The 27548-nt window shown below is 38.2% G+C and overlaps 1 protein-coding gene across 2 annotated transcripts; it reads right to left on the bottom strand.

Annotated features, from left to right (window-relative positions):
* Positions 1-3338: 3338 nt before the first annotated feature.
* Positions 3339-25808, bottom strand: LOC134818626 (uncharacterized). Of its 2 annotated transcripts, none has more exons than XM_063828264.1 (10): positions 25539-25808; positions 25256-25370; positions 24943-25033; positions 24634-24813; positions 20516-20644; positions 20012-20156; positions 16582-16692; positions 8281-8432; positions 5015-5166; positions 3339-4731 (listed from the first exon to the last, which is right to left on the bottom strand). In XM_063828264.1, the coding sequence occupies exons 5-10, from the start codon at positions 20516-20518 to the stop codon at positions 4509-4511; spliced, it is 786 nt and encodes a 261-aa protein (XP_063684334.1). In that variant the 5' UTR covers positions 20519-20644; positions 24634-24813; positions 24943-25033; positions 25256-25370; positions 25539-25808; the 3' UTR covers positions 3339-4508. The 2 variants fall into 2 exon arrangements, with proteins under 2 accessions (XP_063684334.1, XP_063684335.1); XM_063828265.1 differs by having other exon boundaries at positions 5015-5154.
* Between the last annotated feature and the right edge of the window lie 1740 nt (positions 25809-27548).

The following is a 27548-nucleotide window of genomic DNA, read 5'->3' as shown; positions in this document are numbered from 1 at the left end:
CATTTGCATATTATATTGTGCATTAGAATTTCGAAGTTTGGCGCGGAAGACCTGAGAGAGTTCCTGCGCGTTACATACATGTAATTGACATTTAGACTATATCAAGCCGGCCCGTTTTCAGTTTTGTTGCTGCGATCATACTCTGTTAAAGATCATCTTCTAAAACTGCTCATGATTGATGTTTGCGTCACAGATTACTGGGGTTGGATGTGAAACAACCACACCTACTGTCACCATCATTAAGGGAAATGGAACGTCACGGCGCGGATCTCAAGTATCAACCGTGGTAGAAACATTGAACACAGTGTTGTATTCTTGTCCAAATTGGTTATGACCATGATTTATAATAACCACAGTTCGACATAAAGTATACCGTGAATCTCTATTCTACAGCAGAGAGCACAGTTAACACCTGATTGACACTGCTCCAGATGGCGGGATGTTAGTGTAAACTTGAACAAACAAAGAATTGTATGTCAAGCAAAACTTGCCAAGACCCACACTCCTTCAATACAAATCTCCTTACTCCGCATAACTTACTCCGCATAATCATGAGATGCAGGATATGTGTCGCACTCTAACTTAATTCGGCTAGAATTAAGAATTGCTTCTGGACAACAGCATCTTGTACGTCCACCAATGTACTTGCCATTATGTCCGATGTCTTTTGGAAGTCAAACTAAGAAATCTTATGCAATAGACTGAGTAACTTTTATTTGCAACTTTTATTTTCAGCTTACCAAAGTTTACAATACTCGAATGGCGTGTTTCACTGTCTTTAACATGTTGTGTTCACTAAAATCCTCAAGCGAATGAGCCACGGTAACATAGTAATGTAGATTATAGAACCTAAATGATTAGTTTCTTACACAAGATGGTGTGTATTATAGTCGTGAGGGACCAGCAGCATATCATTGATATCACCATGACAACACATCTCTAATCATCAAATACTTCCGAACCACTACCAGTTCATTACCCGTCTTAATATATACTACAAGTCCAAGTGACGGGTCTTATATCTTACCTCCTCGCTACTTATATCTTAACTCCTCACTAATCCGACCAATATTGTGTGTTTTATATTTAGCACGGTCCGCACTCCGCACCAAAGTACAGACTCTCTACCAATAGTAAGTAGTGAGGGGAGGATAGGAGGAAGATAATTCACTGGCAGCACTGTACTAGTGTACTAGTGAGTAGTGAGTAGTGATGTAATGTGGTTACTTGCCTGTAGGAGTAAGGGATTTGTAATGTTTATTTAAAACGCAGTGAAATGGGAGAGGGAAGATATTCTACAAAATACATGACATTTAAAAGCTGAAGCTATTAAAGAATACTTTAATAATGAGTTCAATGACAAAGATGAACCCCACCTCCCAGCATTCATAGACCCTCCTGGAAGCCTCCTCTGTCCCATAACACCTGAAGAAGTTGGCCGTGCTGTTATGAAGCTGAAATCCGGTAGAGCGTGTGGCCCTGACGGTATACCTAATGAGCTAATGAAAGCTGCTGGATATCCCCTCCACTGTGAGTTGGCTAGGATCTACAATCTCTCCTTTGAGACCAACACATACATCCCAGCTATTGGAGAAGGTATCCTGACACCCCTTCAGAAGCCAGGAAAACCCCGAGGTCCGATAAAGTCTATCCGGCCCCTCACATTGCTAAATGGAACTAGAAAAGTCCTATCCCTCGTAGCCTTGAACAGAATAAATTACCACGTTGATATGTACACTGGACCTTGGCAGGCGGCATACAAGCAGGGTCGCAGTTGTGCTGACCTGGTATGGTCTCAGAGAATGTTGACATCAGTGGTTACCAGGCGCGAGTTTGAGTATAGTAAAATCAACATTGACATGACCGCTGCGTTTAATACTATCCGCAGACAGACCATCATCAACCTCCTCATTGATGCAGGATGCTCTAGAGACGACATTCGCCTAGTTCAGTACCTCCTCTCAAATACAAAGCTCAAGGTGACGGTCAACAGATCTGAGTCTGGTGAATTTGTGATTAATATTGGCGCTTACCAGGGAGACAGTCTGGCTGGTAAAGTGTTTACATTGACCCTTGCCGGTGCCCTGAATCACATCAGAGCCGTGATCAGTGTCACGATTCCTAGACCGAACCCCCCAGTCTCTGATGGAGGCCTCCCGTTAGAGTCAGCCTATGCTGACGATGCTGAGCTTCTGAGTGAAGATGGTCAGCAGGGACAAAAGGATTTCGCGGCATGTACGAAATCGCGAAATTTCCCATTCTCCGCGACAAATTTTATGTATAGTTTAATGTATAGCCTGTTAAATTTCCCTAAATTTCGCGGTACCGCGATTTTTGGCCAAAATAATCGCGAAATCCTTTTGTCCCTGATGGTCAGAGCCTGGTGAAGATACTAGAGATTGCCAGTGATATACTAAAGGATTGGAGTCTCTTTGTTAACGAATCAAAGACGGTGTTTACAAGAGTGTATTTGGCAGATACAGATGCTTTAGATGCCCATGGCAATAAAATTAGAGGAGATGAAGAGTGGCGAGAGTCAGTGCTATTAGGATCAAAGTTCTGTTCAGAAAGAGATATTGTCAACAGACGCAACAAAGCCAATGTTGCCCTCTACACCTACAAGAAAGTCTGGTTGAATAGTTCTGTTCAGATCAGTGAGAGTAGAAAGCTGAAGCTGTACGAAGCTCTTGTCACTTCAGTGTTGTTGTATAACTGTAGCAGCTGGGCTGCTCCTGAAACCGTAATGGCATCTGTCGACGTTCTTCAAAGGAAGCATCTGAGACAGATAATCAACACCTATTGGCCTACGGTTATCAGTAACGAGAATTTATATAAGAGATGTAATGTCAGACCCCTTACTGAAAGGATCAAGAAAGCAAGATGGAAAATGCTTGGGCACGTTCTCAGAAGCGGTGATGACACTCCCGCCTTCTTATCTTTCAGATTTGCATATTTAGGATGTTTTGACTACAAAGGAAGGAGGGGCAGACCTCGTTCAAATTTATTTGATTTATTATTTAAAGACATTATGACAAAGAAAATTATTGTGATTGTAAATAAAAGATTTAGTTTAAGTAATTTCAACGATTTAGTGTACAAAGCTCATGATAGACGTTTATGGAGAAGCTATGGGTGAGTCGAGACTACTCGGCCACTCGATTTTATGATTTAATTTTTATTATCTTGTGTTTGCTGTATATAGTTGATTAATAATAATACATGACATTTGCAGCTGGTTTTAATATTTTTATTATTTTCTCAACTGCTTGTCATACAGTAAAGTAAATTGTTTTCATTTTTCAATTTCAACCACAAAGATTCAATAACAATAGACAGAATTGGTGTTTACAAATATATTAAAAGAATAGAACATTACATTTAAATAGAACAGTTACCGACTAGTTCAAAAACACGTGACTTTTCTGCAAAAACACGTGATGTTCCTGTAAAATCACGTGACATTTCTTCGTCATGCAGCAGCTGTGATTCACAGCTAGATTACGTGTCCAAAGTTAATAGGAACACACACGTGGTAAATCTTGTTTTTTATCATCATGTATCTTGGTCAAAGATAGCATTTTTACATCTAATGGAATCAACCCGATAATATTTAAAATAACAGAACCCAAACAAACAACACAATAATATCTCTGTATCTCTTATAATCTGCTGTGCTCTACTGTTTAAGTGTTTATGTTGTATTCTCTCTTTTGTTTTGAAATGATGTGTCATAATCTCAGTTAATATTAGCAGCTAAATCGTGAAAATCATATTATCATGATATCTAAAATCTGTCATTGTGTAAAATGATCCTAATGTCATTCAAGATCAAGCGAATCCTCAAGCTAAAATCTGGCTAAAATCAGCTATAAAAATGTTTATATATGAGTAAAATATAATGATGATCAAAAACATAATATATCCTCTAGAGTGATCTTTATTAGATTATGGCTATAAATTAAAATTTCATCCTCATAAATTATCTGGTAGCACTGTTAAAACCATGTTTGGTAAAAATGAAACTGATAAGTTAACGCCCACTAAAACAATTTAAAACATGTCTGCTAGAATTACTTTCACTTTCATTCGCTATAAATTAAAATATCATCATCGTTAATGACCTATATGTGATGTACACCAAGATTTAGTCAAAATAAAAACTGTCAACCCGACACCCAAACACCAAAATATTTTGTACAATGAAAAAGTAGCTAAAAACAATACACTATAACATATAAGTCAATTTAACTTAAAATAACAATATAGTACTGTAATATATAACTCTGAATTATAAAATTATTCGCATGAAAGCAATCATGACAAATATAACTACGATCAACTTTTTTCAATGGAATATCATCAGTAGCCCAATCAACCTCCCAACTTTGTTGATCACGATAAATCATAGCTAATTAGTAATTAATCTCCTCTTTTTTCTTCAACAAACAAACAACATGTTTCATCACACTCAATTTCAAGGAAACTTAAAGGAAAATACCAAAGAATCATCAGATCCATGTGTCGCGCGGGGGACCCTGTCGCGCGCCATTATATGGCGCATCACTAGCTGACACCCCACTGTGCGGTACACTGTAAATAGGAGATACGGGCCCGTTACTCGTGAGGGTACCGTTTATTGGTACATTCATCTCCTTTACCTCTAGTGGGGACTCCATTGCGTCTACATTAGATAGGTCGGAGATTGAACTGTTATCATTATTTGAGGATGATCTGAAAAAGGGAGCGTTAGAGGTAATCAATAATTAGTCAAGTTGATGAGATAATTGATAATAGAGAACTGATAATAGAGAACTTGATAATTAAATAGAGAGCTATTACATAAGAAAGACATTTATTGCTTACTTTTAGGGACATTTAGTTAATCAATTAAACAGTAATTAAATAGTAATTAGTATATTAATTAAATAGTAATTAAATAGTAATTAAATAGTAATTAAATAGTAATTAAATAGTAATTAGTAATTAAATAGTAATTAGTATATTAACTAAATACCTGCTATGATAAGCTGGTGGAGGGGAGGTGGCGTTGATGCCATCATAACAGAAACTTCTAGACAAACTAGCGTCCTGTACGTTATTAGAGGCAGCTTCACTCTGGGCTCTGGAGTACTCCGGTGGAGGAGAGACTGGGATCTGAAGAAGGAGCTGAGTAGAGTTTAGTAACTTAGTAGCTGAGTTAGTAGTAGCTATACTAGAAGAGCTATACTAGCTTAAAGCTACCCTAGCAATGTTAATACTGTCACCTATATTACCTTAAAGAGTGGGAGGCAGTGCACTAGCTTTTTTAATGAGCACTGTATTTGTATAATGCATAAGATTCTCAAGTATACTCTCAGAACCTCGATATAAATGCAAATTACGAGAAGGCCAGCTACACACACTATTAGAGTGACACGTACACGCGGGGACTTCCTTTAGTAATCATACATGTGAAATAGGACGTGTAACAGGTCATTACACGTTATTTGACACATTAAGTGTAAGTAATGGCCGGTATTTTAGGGGAACTGCCGCGGAAACATCTTGTCATATAAAGATATAATGATAGTGTTCCGGCAATTCATCCAAATTTCATATTAGCTATCTGAATACCACGTGTATAGTACGTGTGTAGTAGCCAAGTGACCATTCGAGGCACATTTTACTGTATGCAAAGGCTCAAATCTCAAAGCAGTGGCACGTTAATAAAACAAGCGAATGGTCCTATTTCAATTTGTCATCGTTAACATTATTAAAGCCTGAAGGTATTCAATAATCTACATCAGTATTACAAGTAGAACTTGTACTCGTGTATAATATCACGTTACGACATCTTTGGAATGTAAGAAAGTGGTTTTGTAAGAACCATGTCATTTACATTCTACATTCTACATGGATAAAATCATCAAGCTAGCACGGATAAGATCATTTAAATATATTATCATTTTATGTCACACACATAATGAGAGTGGGAACTGGGAATTTCCCATTTCAGGAAGATGTAATTTGTAGTTTAGGGCTGATTTTACCATCTGTATAATTAATGTCAAGATTATTTATGTTTTAACAGTAATGAGTATAAGTAGCAGTGGTGTTTAAACTTTACTTCTTATAAAAACCATTTTGATCTAGAAGGGGCTAGAAGGCTAAGGTGTAGACTAATGCATGTGACAGTACTGATCAGTAGTGACTCTACGATGTTAGTATTCAGTATGATTACAGATTGCTCAGTCGGTACCACTGTTTTGACCAATGCTAGATACAATAGATAGGTTTCAATATAACAATAATCTGATCCTGGGATTGTAGTGCACCCCCGCCCCCTGATCCTACCAGCATGAGAAGATACACTGGTATTCTGACGCTGATTTGCTCGATATTTGTGGGTAAAGTTAAAACTGCCCGAAGAAAGCTACTTTCTTAAGTACCCGAACATTTTACGGAGGATTTAAAAGTTCTGCTATTAAACATAACCATATTTTATTCAGTGTGACTACGATAAGTGATTCTTCAGCCAGCATATATTAACTGCTGACCACCGATTGATAACAATAACAAGGATATGTTTCTGCCAGCAGCAGCAGGATATACCGTGGTAATTTGGAGCTGATTAGTGCGCTACTTGTGGGTAATATAAAGCTAAAACTAAGCACTATACTGATACTACTATAATACTACTATGATACTACTATACTGCAACCTGAAGCGCTCCGTAGAGGGCTATTTTCTTACTAAAATACCATTTATCAATATTTACAAGTCCTGCTAACAGTGCCCATATTTAGACTTTACAACAGCCCCCTGGCCCTGTTATTATTATTATTCAGGCTCCCCCTACACTAATATAACCTAATTACATATTATGAGAACAGAGAGACTGAGTCAGTTAATACCTTAGTGGTGATGTCATAACATCACATGGGACTGGGGGAAGATAACAAAGGTTTGTACACACTTGGAACGCGGGGGAACGCAGCAACAGTAATCTTGATAAAGGAGCACACTTTCTCTTATGATGTGTGGGCCCTCAGACAACAGGAGCCAGTGTGTTACATCATGTTACCATGGTTACATGTTACATGTTACACTTGGCATGTAAATGTTACTTACATTTTACACACTTGCTGCTTGATCGAGGGTAGCAAGGTTAACTTGTTTATGTTGTTATGATTAGAGATAAGGTAATGACTGAGAAACCTAATTAGCGGTTACAAACATTACGAGAGGGGAGGAAAGAGAGGAGAAAGAGGGGCCCAGCCGGGGTGATGTAATACTAGTGTGGGGAGGCGACTTATAGTTCTTAATGTTTGCTTGCTTGGAATGTGTGATATTCCACCTGGATATGGTCATCGTGTGAGACCTTCGTGATTAATCTCGTCGTTAAATGCGGTTATTAAGAACAGTTGTCAGTTTATGATTGTTTATGATTATTTAAGAGATATTCCCAGAGCTGAGGAATGATAATGTTGTTTTTACAGCATTTAAAGGGAGAAGGCGGAACTTAAACAAAGAGAGAGAGAGATTACCAAGGTATGTTGGTTTTACGGTATAGGGATCAAGGTGTAACCAAACAATTAAGTTTAAATAAATAAGGAGAGTACTGTTTATGCAGAGTAAAAGTGTTAATATTTTGTGTACACATTTTACCACGGACTTGATTAAGGCCCATTTTAGACAAAGTCAGAGTAGTGAAGTCTGGAGAAACCAAATCAATAGCTTTGGGGGGGGGGAGCTTTTTGCATTTCAGCTATGTGGCAGCTTTTTGGCGGCGACTGACGGCGCGGTGGCGCCTATGGTCATTGCACTTGAACCACATTGCACTATTGTAGCATGGTTACGGTAAAGTTGCACTGCAAGTTACTTCAAACACCACAATGTTTATTATATTGGTAAAACTAAGTTAAACAATTTATTGCTAGATTCTTTCGCACATTTCAACATCTGGCGCATCCCACACCATCTACATAATGATAAATACGTACTCTCAAATTTCATATTACAGAACAGAAATTAGGCAGAATACGTATTACTTTTCTACGGATGAAACTCTATATTATTATTATACATTGTGCTGTAAGAAATGATCTGCGATGTCCACAGTAAAAGTGCCTATATTCAGACAACCATTTTACAACTTAAATACATATTATAACCACTAATAATATAATGGTGAATTAAAAGCAACCGTTTAAAGACTTTTGAATACTAAACCTTAAAACGTTAAAACCAGCAATAATAGTTAGTTATTTAAAGATAAAGGTAAATAATAATGGTACCAACCAGGTCGTTAGCTCCATTCTCAGTTCCGTCATTCCAAGAGTTAATAGGTTTACTGCCAGCAGAGGTGATGAGGGGACCTGTAGATCGACATCTGAAGTAGAGGAGAATAGAGAGGAGGACCGCTATTAACACTCCACATCCCAGAGCGATACCTGTGGAGGGGAGATGTTAGTTAGTTACTGATAGGAGGACCGCTATTAACACTCCACATCCCAGAGCGATACCTGTGGAGGGGAGATGTTAGTTAGTTACTGAGAGGAGGACCGCTATTAACACTCCACATCCCAGAGCGATACCTGTGGAGGGGGATGTTAGTTAGTTACTGAGAGGAGGACCGCTATTAACACTCCACATCCCAGAGCGATACCTGTGGAGGGGAGATGTTAGTTAGTTACTGAGAGGAGGACCGCTATTAACACTCCACATCCCAGAGCGATACCTGTGGAGGGGAGATGTTAGTTAGTTACTGAGAGTAGGACCGCTATTAACACTCCACATCCCAGAGCGATACCTGTGGAGGGGGATGTTAGTAAGTTAGTGATTGGAGACGAGTAGATGACTTGTTAATAGTTGATAACTTGGTGGCAGATAAGAGGACGCCACTAACGAGCCTACTATACCGGGCTCGTCTTACAATCGGAAGAAATTGTAGCCCTCTAGTTTTCAAATTCTAAAATTGTACTGTTTAATTTGAGTCATGAGCTAAGAATGGAGGCGTATTCTTGAAATGTTCAATCAAGTTCATATAATTTCAACAATCTCATGTTTCCATCCGAGGCATGCGGAGCCCAAGGCAAATTAATTACCTTCTGGGTTTGGTGATTAAATTTGGGATTGGGTAACTTAGAATTTATTGGGTCATTGAAACTTAATCTTATAATTTTACACATGCACAAAAATAACTAACCTTACAAGTCATGAGTGAAGCAGTTGGATATCAACATCTAAACATACTAGTAGTGTAACACTACACAGTACATACAGTAAATACAGTAAATACAGCTACAGTACATACTTGACATAGTTGTACCGAATTCTATCAAGACTCATAAAATTCAATTGATTAACTCCTCTAACTCGGATACCAGAACCACCACTACCAACATTCCATACACTTACACGCACAGCGACACAGGTGGTTAATATATGTATTTATAAAGGAGCTTATATAATGTGCTCACTGTGATGTTTGTTGTCACGGTTATAAATAAACTCATGGAGCCGTGTAGGGAGTTAGTTTTATGTTACACACCATGACGAACATGTTTATATATTTTACTTTGTGGAAATTTAAGTGTGTAGTGTCTGTACTTAGTGTGACTAAATTTTAATAAAATTCAACATTATATAAATACTTACTTATGTTAATTAAGAAGAGAGTCCGTATCATTATTGTGGTGGCTGGCTAATATCTGTTGATAAACAGGGCTAAAATACAAAATATTGTGAAATGATACAAAGCAACTACAAGAAGTAATAGGAGAGAGAAAATAGGAGAGAGAAAATAGGAGAGAGAAAATAGTTCAACACTTCAATACTCCCCCCCCCCCCCCCCCCCCCCCCCACTAAATAGGGGTTCAATTAGTTCTTGTGACTTTTAACCTTAAGCAACCATAACTGCTTAAAGTAAGGTAAATATTTTATAAATAATGACTGAAGTACTTTCTTCCAGCTCCCCTGCGTCATCTCCTTCATTGATTTCTCTAAGGCGTTTGATTGCATCTTTAGATCTCATCTTCCTAACATTCTGGCGTCCTATGGCTTCCCTAAGATAATAATCAAAGCCATTATGTCCCTTTACATCAACACCAAAGCCAAGATCATGACCCCTGAAGGTACAACTCTTGAATTCCTGACCAACCTTGGAATTCTCCAGGGCGATGTTCTTTCTCCGCTTATCTTCATTATCGTCCTGGACTTCATTCTTAGACTGGCAATAGGTCCACAAGATGGGCTTAAAGTAGGTTGTGATTACATAGCAGATTTGGACTTCGCCGATGACTTAGCTACAATCACACCCAGCTTCAGCGATAACAGCCGCCTCTGTCAAAGTATCTCTGATATTGCAGCCCGGTATGGTTTACTCATCAACATCGAGAAGACAAAATACATGTCCTACAACCTACCACGGCCTGTTAACTCGGATGATAGGGTCTTCATTAACAGCAACCCTCTCGAAGAAGTCCACGACTTTAAATATCTAGGATCCTACATCGCTTCAACCAGCAAAGACATCAATGTCAGGAAAGGCCTTGCATGGAAAGCACTTGAAAGTCTAGATGTTTTCTGGAAATCTGACATGTCTAGAAAGATCAAGACTAAAATTTTCAGAACTGCAGTCGAGCCTGTTCTTTTATATGGCGCAGAAACATGGACTTTGAAGAAAGCTGACACTAAAGCACTAGACGGTGTTTACACACGAATGCTACGAAGGGTCTTTGGTATCTCATGGAAATCCCACACACCTAACTCCGTCCTCTACGGAAATATCCCATCGGTGACTGATACCATCAAAACACGAAGACTTCGTTTTGCAGGGCATGTCTACCGTCTACAGGACCAACCTGCTCAGCAACTCCTTTTCTGGCAACCATCTTACGGCAAAAGGTATCGAGGACGACCACACAAGACCTTTCCGGACGTCCTTCAAGAAGATACTGGTTTAGAGCCCCACATGATACGTCTGCTCATGAGTGATAGAGATAAATGGAGACATGCGTTGACACGAAACTCGTTCCAGATTTCATCTGGACCGACCTAGGCAGGTAGGCAGGAATTACTTTCATTTATATTTGAAAAGCAACGATGTAATATTATAAATACTATATAAATAGTAACGAAAAGGTACTGAGGAAGTTATGCAATGTCTGCTCTTTAAATGAACAAATCAAATAGTAAATACTGAACAGTATGGTTTCTGACATTCTATACTTAAATAATAACGTAATTATATTCTTCTTTATGGCTGTCAAACAAGTTATGAAGTTACAAGTTACGAAGCAGGAGATTAAAAATGGCGGGACACTGCATCCGACATCCTGAGCTACTTGCCAGTGATTTAGTCTTATGGGAACCTACGCACGGTAGAGCACAGCAAGGCCGACCAAGACAAAGTTAGGACAAACTCTAAAGAGGAACTGCGAACCCTGATGCGGGACAGGATATGGAGGGGGTTATCTGGCGTAGATCGGACTTAGTTCCGACATAGTAGTAGTAGTATGAACGAGAATTATTAAAATATTCCTTTTTGATCCATTTGAATAATGGTTCCAAATACCCCCGCGAATATATTGAGTGCATAGCTAAGTAAAGTTAGCATATTCAAGTTATCGCTGAACTATAAATTCTGCACAGTCTGCATTTTTAACTAAAACCAATGAAGACTGAAGATTTGATGGAATTATTCTTGCGCAAGATGAAATTATTCTTGCATGCTTCGGAAAATGTGCTCTTATCAGTTTCAGTAAACGGGAACACTACAAATTTTGCACCAGAATCAGTATTTACACAAGCCCAAAATAGCAAAATCAACGAAATAAGCTTCCATCGTTATAGGAAGTATCTTGCAACGCATTAAAAGCACCATTTTTATTAATTGATTATTGAATATCCATTCCTGTTGCAAACATTTATAATTAAATTCAAGCAGTCGAATGATTGCGGAGGGAAGCGTCGAAAGCGACGTTTGCAACACCTCTTAAGTGCCTACTTTGTTGGATCATAAAAATACTTTCTCAGCTCTCGACTCAAGGGCGAATTTTCGAGTTCAAAGGGGGGGGGGGGGGGGGGGGGCCAATGGCATAAAATGGCATAAAATGGCATAAAATGGAGACTTTTTCTATGGAGAAAATGGAAAAACCCATGAGTAATTCTCCATTTTCTCCATTTTATGCCATGAATTTTGTCTTCGAAATTTTATCTTTAACACAATTTAACACCTAAATTGGACATCCTAACATGTTTATTTACGCTTACTAGGGGCGTAACAAGCTTATGAAAGCTCATAGTAGGCTACTAGATGCTTATACTAGGTTAGTAGAGGCACACTTCAGGCAAACTCATAATTACTCAAGCCTAGTGTAAAGTTATTTCTACAGGCTACAGCAGGAGTGAGTAATAGGGGAGAGTAATAGGCACTGAGAAGTGAGACCTACATCCTCGACAGTCGAAACAAGCTCGCACTGCAAAGGGGAGGCCTGCCTTCCGAGATCGTATTACCAGGGGGAAGCCTCGAGTCCAACATTGTGTACCGAGGGGTAGGTGCAGACTTCGATAAACCGAAAAACCAAAAAAATATTTTCGGCTTATAATGAAGAGGGTAGCATGAAACGTAGAGAAAAGTGGTTTTTAGAAAAACTTTGAAAAATTTTGACTTAGAAAATTTTCGGCCCGAGTCATTCTCGATACGTACCTCTCGTATCGAGAGCTCCCAATTCCGAGCTCGTGTTGCAAAGGGGAGGCCTGCCTTCCGAGATCGCATTACCAGGGGAAGCCTCGAGTCCAACATTGTGTACCGAGGGGTAATTTTTTAAGTCAAAATTTTTCAAATTTTTTCTGAAAACCGCTTTTCTCCACGTTTCATGCTACTCTGTTCATAATTTGCCGAAAATATTTTTTCGGTTTTTCGAAGTCCACACCTTCCCCTCGATACACAAGTTTGGACTCGAAGTAATGCGATCTCGGAAGGCAGGCCTCCCCTTTGCAACACGAGCTCGGAATCGGGAGCTCTCGATACGGGAGGTACGTATCGAAAATGACTCGGACCGAACATTTTCTAAGTCAACATTTTTCAAAGTTTTTCTGAAAACCACTTTTCTCCATGTTTCATGATACTCTGTTCATTATTGGCCGAAAATATTTTTTCGGTTTTTCGAAGTCCACACCTTCCCCTCGATACACAAGTTTGGACTCGAAGTAATGCGATTTCGGAAGGCAGGCCTCCCCTTTGCAACACGAGCTCGGAATCGGGAGCTCTCGATACGGGAGGTACGTATCGAAAATGACTCGGACCGAACATTTTCTAAGTCAACATTTTTCAAAGTTTTTCTGAAAACCACTTTTCTCCATGTTTCATGATACTCTGTTCATTATTGGCCGAAAATATTTTTTCGGTTTTTCGAAGTCCACACCTTCCCCTCGATACACAATTTTGGACTCGAGGTAATGCGATCTCGGAAGGCAGGCCTCCCCTTTGCAACACGAGCTCGGAATCGGGAGCTCTCGATACGGGAGGTACGTATCGAAAATGACTCGGACCGAACATTTTCTAAGTCAGCATTTTTCAAATTTTTTCTGAAAACCGCTTATCTCCACGTTTCATGCTACCCTGTTCATTATTTGCCGAAAATATTTTTTCGGTTTTTCGAAGTCCACACCTTCCCCTCGATACACAATTTTGGACTCGAGGTAATGTGATCTCGGAAGGCAGGCCTTCCCTTTGCAACACGAGCTCGGAATCGGGAGCTCTCGATACGGGAGGTACTTATCGAAAATGACTCGGACCGAACATTTTCTATGTCAACATTTTTCAAAGTTTTTTCTGAAAACCACTTTTCTCCATGTTTCATGATACTCTGTTCATTATTGGCCGAAAATATCTTTTTTTAAAATAATTTTTCTCGAAATTCTAAATTTTTCAGGTTTTCAATGGCATAAAATGGCATAAAATGGCATAAAATGGAGACTATTTCTATGGAGAAAATGGAAAAACCTATGAGTAATTCTCCATTTTCTCCATTTATGCCATTGGCCCCCCCCCCCCCCCCCCCCCCCCCCCCCCCCCCCCCCCCCCCCCCCCCCCCCGTTCAAAGACAAAATAGTTTCTAAATTTAAAATCAACTTCCGTTTTGCTCGAGCAACCACTCGACTGTTCTGTGATCTCTCACGCGAGATAACGATAAATGCAATCATAACTAAACTGTATTTGTGACTCTTTGACACTTGCTTGACCAAACCAGACAACTTAGAATATTAAATCCTGCCAATTCTTCATTGTATGTCTACGTCAAAAGGATCAGTCCAATATCGTTTAACTAAACCTTTTATTATAAAACGTGACAAAATTGTCTTTGAAACCAGATCATGAGATCAATGTCCAATAACCAAACGGGACCAATACGAATGTTACCCAAGAAACATTATGCATGGCCAATAGAGTAATAGAAACTCTGTATAGTCCAGTCATTTACGGACATTTTTGGGTTAGTACCTGCAAATTTTCAGATACCCACGAAACTTTGCACAGACCTTCCCAAAGGTATGATAAAACGATTTTCGGTTGGAGACATTTTTTTTACTTTGGGCAAAACCCAGGAGGGCCACGCCCATCTGACCCAATAACGTAACTGACCCCTTGCTTCTGAAGGTCGTAGAGACTTCAAAATAGGCTTAAACGAAGCCGCATATGCATGTTTATATAAGAGTTATTGATCAACACATTGCCTAAAATCCTTACTTTTCGAGAAATTCGCCAAAAACCATTTTGGGCGTGGCGCTGAGCCGATTTTACTAACTTTTGATAGGATTGTGATAGAGTCTTTGGATAGAGTGCAAAAGAACCGCAATTGGCATATTTATATATGACTTACGAAGAAACATATGCCTTAAAGTGCTTACTTTTTCAGTTATTGGCGAAAAACTGATTTTCGGTTCCAGAAATCATGCAAAAATATGGGTATGTGGTACATTGGGCTATGAAGGCCTTAGAGATTTTTGAATGAGTGCAAATTGTGCAGAATGGCCATGTTTATATACAACTTATGAAGCAACATGCACCCTAAAATGCTTACTGCTCGAGTTATTTGGGGGAAAAACAGAGGAAATGTGCACAAAATAGAGCAAAATTGGTTATATCAGCCATTTTTGCCTCCCGTTCTATGTTAATAACTCGAAAAGTAAGCATTTTAGGGTGCATGTTGCTTCATAAGTTGTATATAAACATGGCCATTCTGCACAATGTGCACTTATTCAAAAATCTCTAAGGCCTTCATAGCCCAATTTACCAGATACCCATATTTTTGCATGATTTCTGGAGCCGAAAATCAGTTTTTCGCCAATAACTGAAAAAGTAAGCACTTTAAGGCATATGTTTCTTCGTAAGTCATATATAAATATGCCAATTGCGGTTCTTTTGCACTCTATCCAAAGACTCTATCACAATCCTATCAAAAGTTAGTAAAATCGGCTCAGCGCCACGCCCAAAATGGTTTTTGGCGAATTTCTCGAAAAGTAAGGATTTTAGGCAATGTGTTGATCAATAACTCTTATATAAACATGCATATGCGGCTTCGTTTAAGCCTATTTTGAAGTCTCTACGACCTTCAGAAGCAAGGGGTCAGTTACGTTATTGGGTCAGATGGGCGTGGCCCTCCTGGGTTTTGCCCAAAGTAAAAAAAATGTCTCCAACCGAAAATCGTTTTATCATACCTTTGGGAAGGTCTGTGCAAAGTTTCGTGGGTATCTGAAAATTTGCAGGCACATGTCCATAAATGACTGGACTAGTAGACCTAATAGAGTCGAATCAGACAATAATATTTTTGGATCTCCATTTCCTATTATTATCAATAAGAAGGCTAATGATTTAGAGATCTAGTGACTTAATCGATGAAACTGACAGTCATTTGTCGTAGTTACCTAGTATGCAAACTTCGACATAAATGATTGTCACCAAACGAACGTTTGACAAAACCAGCATGATTGCTGCTTGCTTGATATATATACTTAATAATATTGAAGTCGTCGTCGGGTGACCGACAACTGAACCCAATTGAACCTAGTTCCCACACAGTTAACAGGTACCCAATCAGCTTAATTGGGTGACCAATCAGCTTAAATCCCAAAACGACAACTGAACCCAGGTCATATCGCAACTGCACCGAAATCGTCATTTGGCAATCCAAAATTGTCACCACAATTTCTAATTTAAATATTATTTCTAATTATATTATTACAAAGAGAAGATAAATTATTTTAACTCTTGTTGAATTTGGGATATGAACCATTAAATTAATACACAGAATGTATCTTTTCCAATTTCGACGTTTAATTTGTGGAATAGAGGCCGTATAGAGGCCGTATAGTAGCCTTATAGAGACCGTATAGTAGCCGTATAGTAGCCATATAGAGGCCGTGTAGTGACCGTATGATGGCCGTATTGTGGCCGTATAGTGACCGTATGATGGCCGTATTGTGACCGTATTGTGGCTAAGATTATCACCATAAAAACCGCCGAAACACACCTTGATAAGTGATCATATTGAATAATTGATAAATAGTATAGATTTAATAGAAGACCCAACTAACCGACAATTGCCCCACTAGAGAGGTTGTCCTGGGCAGTGTTCCCTTCTGTTCTGGGCTGGTTTGTGGGGGCCATTGTCTTTCCTTCTCGCATCGTCACAGAGTCCTTGCTCTCTGAGGAGGAATTAGAGATGGTATTAAATAAGAGAGTGTATGAATATTTATTCAGAAAACTCTAAAATGTATTCTCTAATCTCTACTCTCTACCTTCTACTCTCTACAGCGTATAACTCTACATTTGTGTGTATCTGTATCTCTTCATTAGATCATAGCTCATTATTCTTGATGATAACAAGAACGAGTATATTTTGCGAACATGATTATTAGTCTACACCGTAAACATTCACGAGGCTCAAGTTAAGCTAAGTAATAAAACTTCATCGCTTCTGAACACCGATTATATAACTTACAACTTAACAAGAAATGTAACGATAATTAAACGCATTGCTCGGTTTATAGGTTTATATAATATGCGATTATATTGCAACATTCCAAATTCCTAACTCTGCATACCTGCACCCTCTCAGAGTGTTAGAGTTAATAACAGCACCCTTCACTGTAAACAACACCTCTCTTTAAACAACTGTCCTGGTCATTGTGTAACATTGAAATAATGTAACACCTAATTACGAGGCTGTCTATACAGCAGGGTGTTAGTATAAGCTTACTTTGTTAGCCTTAGTAAAGTGAGTAACAGGGTATTAGCTGTGTTAGGCTGTACACTGTAAGCTAATGTTATGCTTCGTTGATAGCTAAAATACAGCTAAAATACAGATACAATACAGCTACAATATACCTACAATATAGCTAAAACATAGCTACAATACAGCTACAATATAGCGACAATATAGCTATTAGCTACAATACAGCTACAATATAGCTACAATACAGCTACAATATAACTACAATACAGCTAAGCTACAATATAGCTACAAATTGATAAACGTTTGATAAATTATTGTCTGTTCCGGCCCTACTCCCTATATATTACTTAATTACGGTATTATATATTAATTACTGTACTATATATTAATTACTGTACTATATATTAATTACTGTACTATATATTAATTACTATACTGTACTATATATTTTCTTGGATGAGTCTTCGAATGTGGTTCACTCAGTTCACAATTGTTAAAATACTGCCTCTGATAGTTCTCACATAAAATATATACATGTGCCTGAAGCTGAGGCATTAACCAGTTAACTGCTTAACACCTCTCTGGGGTTAACTTATTCAGCTCGTGTCTAAAAATATTATAAAATGCTGTTTAGCATGAACACCAAAAAGGGACTAAATAAGAGTGAAGTGACCTACTTCCATTTCCAAATCTGTCATATTTAATAAATTGTTCGAGGGTGATCATTAGATTGTTTAGATATTCCATTACCATGTTCAAACTTTATAACTATTAAATATGATTCCTTTCAGATTGTTGAATAATATTATGTCCTTATAAGATTTTTACCAAACGTCGGACACGAAGACGTTTCTAGCTCAACAATCAACTGTCTATGTGATATTATGCGCCGTTACCACTTAGCGACCAATAGTGACCACTTAGTAACCACTTAGTGACCAATTAGTGACCACTTAGTGACTTTGCATCTCCAAAACTGTATAATATATATTAATATCTAAAGGACTTTATAATAATATATAACTTTAAAAGCTGATCTTAAGTTTTTAAGTAAAGACGTCACGACAATATTATAATATATTCACACATTGCGTAACGTTTACTTTATAGAAAAATCACGCCTTGATAAAAAGTGACAGTCAATTAATAAATTCTTTATCATAATTATATCCATCTAGCAGACACCTGGTACTAGAACCTAAGTTGAGAAACATATTCATTATTAAATATACTAAATGTGCACCGTACTCAGAACCCCAGTGTTTGGTACTCATAACTCCAGTACCGGTTATTATATTACAATTTACTACCAGTAGAGAACCGGCCATTAGTAATTAGTAATCAAAAGAAGCCAGCCAGGCACTAAACTAAAGCCACCCATATTGTACCAATAGGAAAACACGCCTCAGTAGAATACACTGCACTTTACTTCTGTCGTTATGACATAATATACCCGTTTTAAATAAATATTACATATTATTTTCTCTCCCCCTCCCTTGCCAGCATATTACATATTATTTTGTCTCCCCCCTTGCCATCATCTCTGCTGACAGCATCTTATTATTCTGAACCTCTACTAAAATGTACAGCAGTTTCGGGCTACTTCCAGGCTGAGCAGGGTGGAGGGCCATACATTTAGTGGTGTTAGTACCTTGACAGTAAATAATATGTGCTGATATATTTTATGTTATAGGGTGGTATTCTGTTACGGTGCTTCGCTCTCGTGCACTGTGCATATTACTTTATACCGCCTTTATTTTGTGTTGTTTAATATTTAAGTTTTGTTGTGTTGACAGTTTTATATGTGTTTTGGTGGGAATCCTCGTTACAAATTCTCTAAATTTAGGGTAAACAAGTGTTGTATACAGTGAAAGTGTAGACCCACTTACACCAAGTCACTTCGTGACGAAGTGTAACCGTTAATGTGTCATGGTGGAGGTTTTACCGTAGTGTGTAGGGTTTTATACAAATGTGCACTTCATTATTTAGAAAGTTGGTGGTATATCCAATTCAATATTAGCTATGAATATGCTAATTTTTGGTAGATAATTGAACCCTGAACAGCTCGGTAATAAAACAGTTCTTCTAAAGAAGCCAAATCAGCAGATCGAACATTTCCTTCACTCTCGTGTCGATTAAAGTACAGGTTGAGGCCACAATATATTATGCAACAATACCCGAATAAAGGATAATGGAATTGAGGATGTTTAGTGATGATAATGGTAAACAATAGTTTGTGGTAATGTAAGTGAGCAACTAAAAGGCTGTTAGTTAATAGTTAGTTAATTTAATACCAGCTGTATGATGATGAATATTTATCTTATAATTATAATATAATCACTGACACCACATGGGAAAGTCCTAATGTTACGAGAATATGTGAGTAAGGAGTAAGGACCATTAACAGGGCTGTTCATTATTTAGAGGGCCGGGGGGGGGGGGGGGGGGGGGACATGTAATTAATATACATTGCATAAGTTCAAGCTCGTATAACGTAGCTCTCCACTATTATAAGAGTAACATCCACACTCAGTTCCACAGTCAACTATTGCTTCAACTAGTCAAACATCTACAATAAGGCACTTCTCATTACGATATATTAATATACTTTGTGTATCTAGTTATAACAGTGCAATGTGCATGATAGTGGGCCTAAATTTACTATCATTCCTGTGTAGTCCTCCCGAGGAATAACATAGAATCATCCGTATTCATTTAAAGAAGATAGGTTAAATATTACACATAAATACTAAATAATAGATAAAATTCCATCCCTCATCTCAACTAACCGTAATCACTGACACAGCATCTGGTTCTAAAAGCCATGGAGAGAGTGTACTGAGTCTCCGGGCTGAGTCCCGATACTACTGTCTCCGTGTGGTTGAGTGTGAAGTTCAGGGAGGTTACCAGAATGTTCTCCACTGTTGCGTGTACCTGAATTAGAATGGGTAAGTCACGTGGCTATGGTAACAGAAGTCACGTGACCAGGGTAACAGCCCACGTGCTGGCAGCAAGCCAACAGTGAATTAGAATACACACCACGTGACAGTGATCAGGTGATAATTATTCTCTCAACGAAGGAGTCAAACCATCATCATCATCTTCCAAATAAGACGTGCCGTTTCCTATCTCGTCTAATTCGTTAAATTAAGATAGTCTTGGAGAGCAATATACATTACCCCTAAATTGGAGCACGTCGGTTATCACGGCGTAGCTAATTACTAACACAAAGTGTAAAGTACTAAGAAAATCAAGTGTTGATTGCGAGTACTAATAAGAGCACTTAACCCTACCATTAGCTCGTAGCCAGTCAGCTGGTCGTTAATGATGTTGTCTGAAGGGACACTCCACACCACTTGTAGACTCTCTGAGGTCCGGATACCAACCCTGAACTCTAACACTCCGCTCGGGGGGACCTGGCTCTGGAAATTAATTAGGGTTAATTGTAATTAATTGGTTTACTAATTGAACTCATTCGGTGACTTTATTGATTGGTTATTTTAATGATTACTCCGCTAATTGAAAGAGCAACATAATGAGTGATTATGTGTCAGATGTTTCATGAACTGAGATAGAAAGAGTGACAACAATTAACACGACCAACTGAGATCATCTTTATAACTGTACTTGTTAACTGCGGCCTCTCCCACGTAATCGCCCAAAGTGGCAGTGCAATTAATATACTAATCACACTAATTGCGTGTGTTCTCAGAACTACACTACAATACCGTATTATCAATCATCTGAACTACAATTCCCTCCCTTCTCAACAAATTAGCAGAAGTCAGAACCCTTGGTTAAAGCACGCAGTATATATCTTAGGCATGCCCAGTTGTCCACAGTACTTAAATATTTTCTGATACTTAGCGATTTTAGTTATTAACTTAAATAAGTTGTATTATCAGTTATTTAGAATATATATTCGCATTTTATCCACACTATATTTACATTACACGTACAACGTGATATCGTTATCAGTGCAGTGTGTACAACACCAACTACACCGATCAATTGCCAATCTGCGAAACATTTAATTATTATTATCACTTCGAGATGGCCAGGCCTACTCTCATGCTGTCTATATGTGATGATTAACTCTGAAAAACTAGGGACAACTGGGGAATGATCCCAGAACCTCGAGATTTCGCGTCTCTTGCTCTACCAATTGAGCTACTGACCCTGATTCTCAGAGCGAAATCACCACTCATATACAGCACAATTTCATGCTTTGTGTGGAATATCATTTTATCAGTTATTTAGAATATATATTCGCATTTTATCCACACTATATTTACATTACACGTACAACGTGATATCGTTATCAGTGCAGTGTGTACAACACCAACTACACCGATCAATTGCCAATCTGCGAAACATTTAATTATTATTATCACTTCGAGATGGCCAGGCCTACTCTCATGCTGTCTATATGTGATGATTAACTCTGAAAAACTAGGGACTAGGTAGAGCAAGAGACGCGAAATCTCGAGGTTCTGGGATCATTCCCCAGTTGTCCCTAGTTTTTCAGAGTTAATCATCACATATAGACAGCATGAGAGTAGGCCTGGCCATCTCGAAGTGATAATAATAATTAAATGTTTCGCAGATTGGCAATTGATCGGTGTAGTTGGTGTTGTACACACTGCACTGATAACGATATCACGTTGTACGTGTAATGTAAATATAGTGTGGATAAAATGCGAATATATATTCTAAATAACTGATAAAATGATATTCCACACAAAGCATGAAATTGTGCTGTATATGAGTGGTGATTTCGCTCTGAGAATCAGGGTCAGTAGCTCAATTGGTAGAGCAAGAGACGCGAAATCTCGAGGTTCTGGGATCATTCCCCAGTTGTCCCTAGTTTTTCAGAGTTAATCATCACATATAGACAGCATGAGAGTAGGCCTGGCCATCTCGAAGTGATAATAATAAGTTGTATTATGTTAACAATATTACCTTAAAGGTTACTGAGAATTAGTTGCGAATTAACCAATAACCACATGTGATAACACAGCAATTAAAACATTGTCACAATTATTGTTTAAATTTCCACATCTTTAGTCACTAAAACCCACATGTAGTGCAGTTATAGTAGCACTTCCTTCCTCTCCCAACATCCACACACACACACAAATACACATACGTTTCACACAACTGTACAAAGTAACTAACGAAACCATACAAGTCAAGTAACCAATTTCTCAATAGGTGGCCGTGTTGTATTTATAGCGTGCTATGATGGGTTGAGTCTATCTAGTAGTTGTAGTGTTGTAGTATTGTTCATATAACGGTCATGTTGTGCTTCGGACGCTGTTTTTTTATTTTATTTGATGCTCTAGTTTTATATTTCGGTATATTTATATTAGGACTCTTGTTTGGTCCATATTTCAGTTTATTTAGCCCGCACTTTATTTTATTGTCCCTGTGTATTCTTGTTAATCATCCTAATAACATTTAAATGATCGTTCTGGTAATTATTACTTTTCCTTTTTGTTTGCTATAATGATAACTCCCTAATTCAATTCCTAGACGGAACAGTTATTGTTGTTCCGGACAGGGGAAATTAACAAATTAACGTCAGCCCCATAACATGTCAGGGCCGGAATGGTTACAATATGTAATTAATTTAAATGATCAGCGCCCTGTTTAGTTGATTAATCAAACAGACGTGTCTGATAAAATGTTGTTTGCCACAGTTTTATCGCATACCCCAGCTCTCTTTGACACGTTTCTTCTGCAGTAGAGTTGCGAGTAACTGTTGCGACTATGTGTTTAGTAACTGTGTTACTATGTGTTACTGGTTAATACTTGAGATTTCTGACGGTTAACTGATTTTATCACCAAGCTGAACTAGTAGCAGTGAACTGAAGCGCAGTAATCTGGCACATGTCGTATATGTTGAAGCTTGTGTATTTGCCCTGCATGCCAACTTTCCATGCCTGCTTCACTCTGCTCAGATTACATCATATTTACTGATAAATAGCGAGCCCGGGCCGTGTTTAAGTAGTTGCTGCTTGATGATAGCTTTGTATTCTGCTGATCGTTCACATATCTTTCGTGAAGCAGTTGTTGTGTAAACTGGATAGTGACCACTCATAATTTAAAATACAGTTATTTCTTCACGCAACTTTTGCGTATCTTCAGATAAAGCGATTAAATGATATACAATTAAATGATAGTTTGATCGGTGACTACACCTCAGGTATAATGGTTAAAAAAGAGTGCAATAACGAACTAATATTCTACATCTCCCTGGGTCTCATAATACTCAGCACAGTATTCCTTGTTTTGTCTCTCACTAGTTGCATCGCTCTTCTACGCAGACGAAAGAAGAACTACTGTACAAACTGTCGTCAGATCATTAAACTTGAGAACGTCATCGTGACCAAGGGACTATCAGCTGTATCACATGAGTCTCTGATGCGCGTAAAGCGCGCTATATCATCCAGTCTGACTGATAACCCAGAGTATGACGCAGTGCCGGAGTACGGCCGGGGAGATAACAACAATATAATAAGAGGGAGTGAGAGTAACATGAGGGACCCCCACTATGTGCCTTTAAGTAGCGGTAATAACCCACAGTACGCTCCTTTAAGTACCAGCACCTACACCACCATGAGGAGCAGTGAGTGCAGTCAGGGATCCTATAATAACTGTGACAATACTTACGGGGAACTCAAACTTTCCAAGTCTAAAGACAGTGTTATAAGGATAGGGTATGCTGGGGATGGTAGCACTAAGATTAGCTGCACTAAATCGTGTAAGTCTGCGATTGAGAGTGCCCGGGTTAGGAAGCACTCTGAGTATGAGTATATGAGGAGCCCGCGGCTGAACAAGAAGATGGCAACTTATGTTAATGTTAAGAACTCTAGTGTTTCTATTAATTCATCTAAGAGTGTTGTGTGAAAGCGAAAGTGAAGTGTATGGCTGCTGTGTCTGTTTTTGTCTTTCTGTGATGGTAAGATTTGGCTGTGTTGTAAGATTTCAAACAGGGTATTTGGTTTAAAAGAATTGATTATTCTGGTGTATGACGTTATGTATTTTTTAAACATTGAGGTGACAGCTATATATAAATCAGATAAGTTCAATTATGTCAAAATATGTAAATTATTTTTAACATGTTGAAAGATCATCAAATATGGCTTTTTGGAATCCGGTCAAATTAAAGATTGTAATGCCACGTATGGACAGTGGACTCATTTACATCATGTTTTTTCAGTTTGACACGTTGCATAATATATGACATATAGTTTTTGAAATACCTTAAACTTCATAACTTAACATTGACTTTACAACAAGATGGCAGAAGCTTAAAAGAGCTGTATAAAATTGATTACGACCTTGATTTCCTTGCACAAGGAGAAAACCCCTTCAACTCAGTCAGAATCACATAAATGAGTCTCACCTGTTCTGGTCTGTAGTTCAGAGCTTCTACCACGTGATCCAACAATATTGTGAGCAGATACAGAGAAAGAGTAGATAGAGTAAGGGTCGAGTTTTGATATCACAACTTCGTACTGGTCAGCTGTGTACTCGTGGTTTCCAGGCTTCTGTACTACTATGTAGTATTCCGATGCTATGTCACCTGGAATATTGATCATTGGAGAATGTAGATACCTGCTGCATAAAATTTGTCTAGCTCATACTCTTCTAGTTTCCACTAAAAGATATCTGGCTGATTGAAAGTAATCTCAGTGTCAACAATGGTTCTGACCTTGAGGTTCCCAGCGTAGGTGGAGGGAGGTTGAAGTCTTTGCGACAACCGTCACATTTTTAGGGATCAGTGGAGGCTCTTGAACAGCAATCTGAACACCAATCATGTTAGTGGATCTTCTTTTATATTTCAAACTCTGTGACAGCAAATTCTTTAAAGTTTTTGCCTAAGTCATGAAATCGGTTATCAAATAAACTGAATTAACCATCTATTAAATCTCACAAAATATTTGAATATAGATTTATTCAGTAATGCAGTAACAATATCACCAGCAGAGCACTTAGCTTTAACTTAAGAACAGTTTCAAAGTTACCTCAACTGAGTCTGACATTTCAAACAAGTATTCTCTCGGCTCAGTTGCTAGACAGTAATAAGAGCCACTTTGTTGTTGCGTAACATCGTTGAAAACTATACTTTGCTTATCTTCACTGAAATGTGTAACAATTTCAGCAAAAGAGCACCCAATAAAAGCTTGAAATAACATTGTTAATTTAGGTTCCTGTGTATTAAGGCAAGTGCAGAGGCATTTGTTATGTTTACTCACATAACAGAACAACAGATCTCAGAACAACGGATCAGAAAAAAGGATTTCTCACCTGAAATTTATCTTGCTGTCGGCATTTGGGTAAAGTGTGGAGCCATCGCGATTCCAAAAAAACACAGGAGTGCCAGGCCAGTCTTTGACATCACATTGTAAAGTAAAAGTTGTTTGCCAATGTGGAAACAAGTCTGGTGTTGGAGATATCACAATCGATGGAGGGCTCAGCCCGCCCACTCCATCACTTGTTTTGATCAAGTTAAAAGCAGTGACATAGAGTATCAGCCAGTCCCATCTGTACATTGTTCTAAGTGATCATTCTACCCCTGATGGAGTGTTTTGTATAAATGAAAATATCAGCCTATCTTGCATTGAAACTAGTCATACTATTTTTGTTTTTTTAAACAAATCTAAAACACTATGGGGCTTTCGGTAAATCAGGGTTGCCTAGGAATCTACATTTGGTATGACAATTTAGCTATCGTATCCAGAGTTGAAGAGGCTATTTTACAGAACCAGGCAGGGTGCAGTAAATCAGGGTGTCACTGTAATACAAGCTGTCTAACTTTGATGCACAAGGTTTATATGGGAGTAGCACCATCGAGTATCTGTAGTATATTTGAAAAATCACCGCTTAGACAAACGGAAAGGAGAAATCCAAAGTATTTTGAAATTAAGTTCAACAGATTACGGATCACCGATTATAGCATCTCTAACGTAGGATCACGATTATATAACAACACGATAAACGAAATAAATAAAATCCTTCCCTTCAACGTACCTAAGTTACAAGATAAGTTTATTAATTCATACAAGGACAAAATTGTACGTTACTTACTGGACAAACAAAAACTTGACCTAGAAAACCTTTCGTGGACGGACAAGAACTTTGTCCTTTACAACTTTTAAACAAAATATTAGCAAAATATAACAGCTGTAAGAATCCTAAACGTTAGTGCAGTCAAATAAATGAACTGCGATAATGCATTTGACAGTCAGTCACTGCAATTTATTCTGCAACTTATTTTTCAATTATCACTGCCACACTTAGGCTTATCTTGCCTACACATTTTTTTAAAACGAAATTCCTTGCGCACCGCGTACTAAAATTACTTGGATTTCTACCGCTTTAATAAATGACTACAAGAAGATGGGGAGTTAATATTGTTGATTTATATAATATAGATTATTTATTCTTTAGTGTAGATTAACTTTATTTTTATATATTTTACCAAGTGTGAAGGATCAACCATACGTTATTGATATTCTTGAAATATTTAATGATAAATTGATATAATAATAAATGATTGTAATATTTTTATTGAGGCACATGCCACCCCATCGCGGGTTTACTACTACTACTACTACTACATACATATCATTAGCTTTAACAACAATCCTTATTTTATTATAATGTAGATTAGATGGTGCAGATCTTGAAGTATCTGCACAGGAAAAAGATTTGTGGTTGTTAACAATATAGTTATACATAGCTCCCTGCTTTGCACTGAACAGATCAAAGCAAGTATTTCTAAGGCAAATCGTCCACTTGTGGAATCCTGTTGGCGCTTGTGGAAGTTGGGGATTCTCTTGGAGCCGGAGCAACCGGAGGCAGTTTACCCGTCTGATCATTTTAAAAAAAATCAAGACACTTATTTTACTTCGGAGTATTCCAACAGCCACATTGTTACACAAGTGCAACCAGCCAATTACAGGAAGCCGAAGGATTTGTTTTTAGCCAGTGATGGTTAAGGTAGTGTGTACCATACTTTCTTCGCCCGAGACTTTGCTGCATTGTGCAGCTCCTCATTTAACCCTCACACAGCTTAAGTTGATGTCCCTTCAGAGGCGGAGAGAGCGTTATTCTATTATTCATGTATGGAAAATTCTTAATGAACATGCTCCGAACGATACGGGCTTCGAGTTCCAGTCTCATCAAAGGCATGGTATTAAGGCAGAGATCCCAGCCATGAACAAAAACGCACAGTTGTCGGTAAGAACAGATTACGACAACAGCTTTAGAGTTAGAGCAGCTCAGCTCTTCAACGTGCTCCCATCGGAGCTCCGG

The sequence above is a fragment of the Bolinopsis microptera genome, chromosome 7 (genome assembly GCF_026151205.1).
Source record: "Bolinopsis microptera isolate Bmic1 chromosome 7, MBARI_Bmic_1.0, whole genome shotgun sequence".
Classification (NCBI taxonomy): domain Eukaryota; kingdom Metazoa; phylum Ctenophora; class Tentaculata; order Lobata; family Bolinopsidae; genus Bolinopsis; species Bolinopsis microptera.
This window is presented reverse-complemented; position numbering and strand designations above follow the sequence as displayed.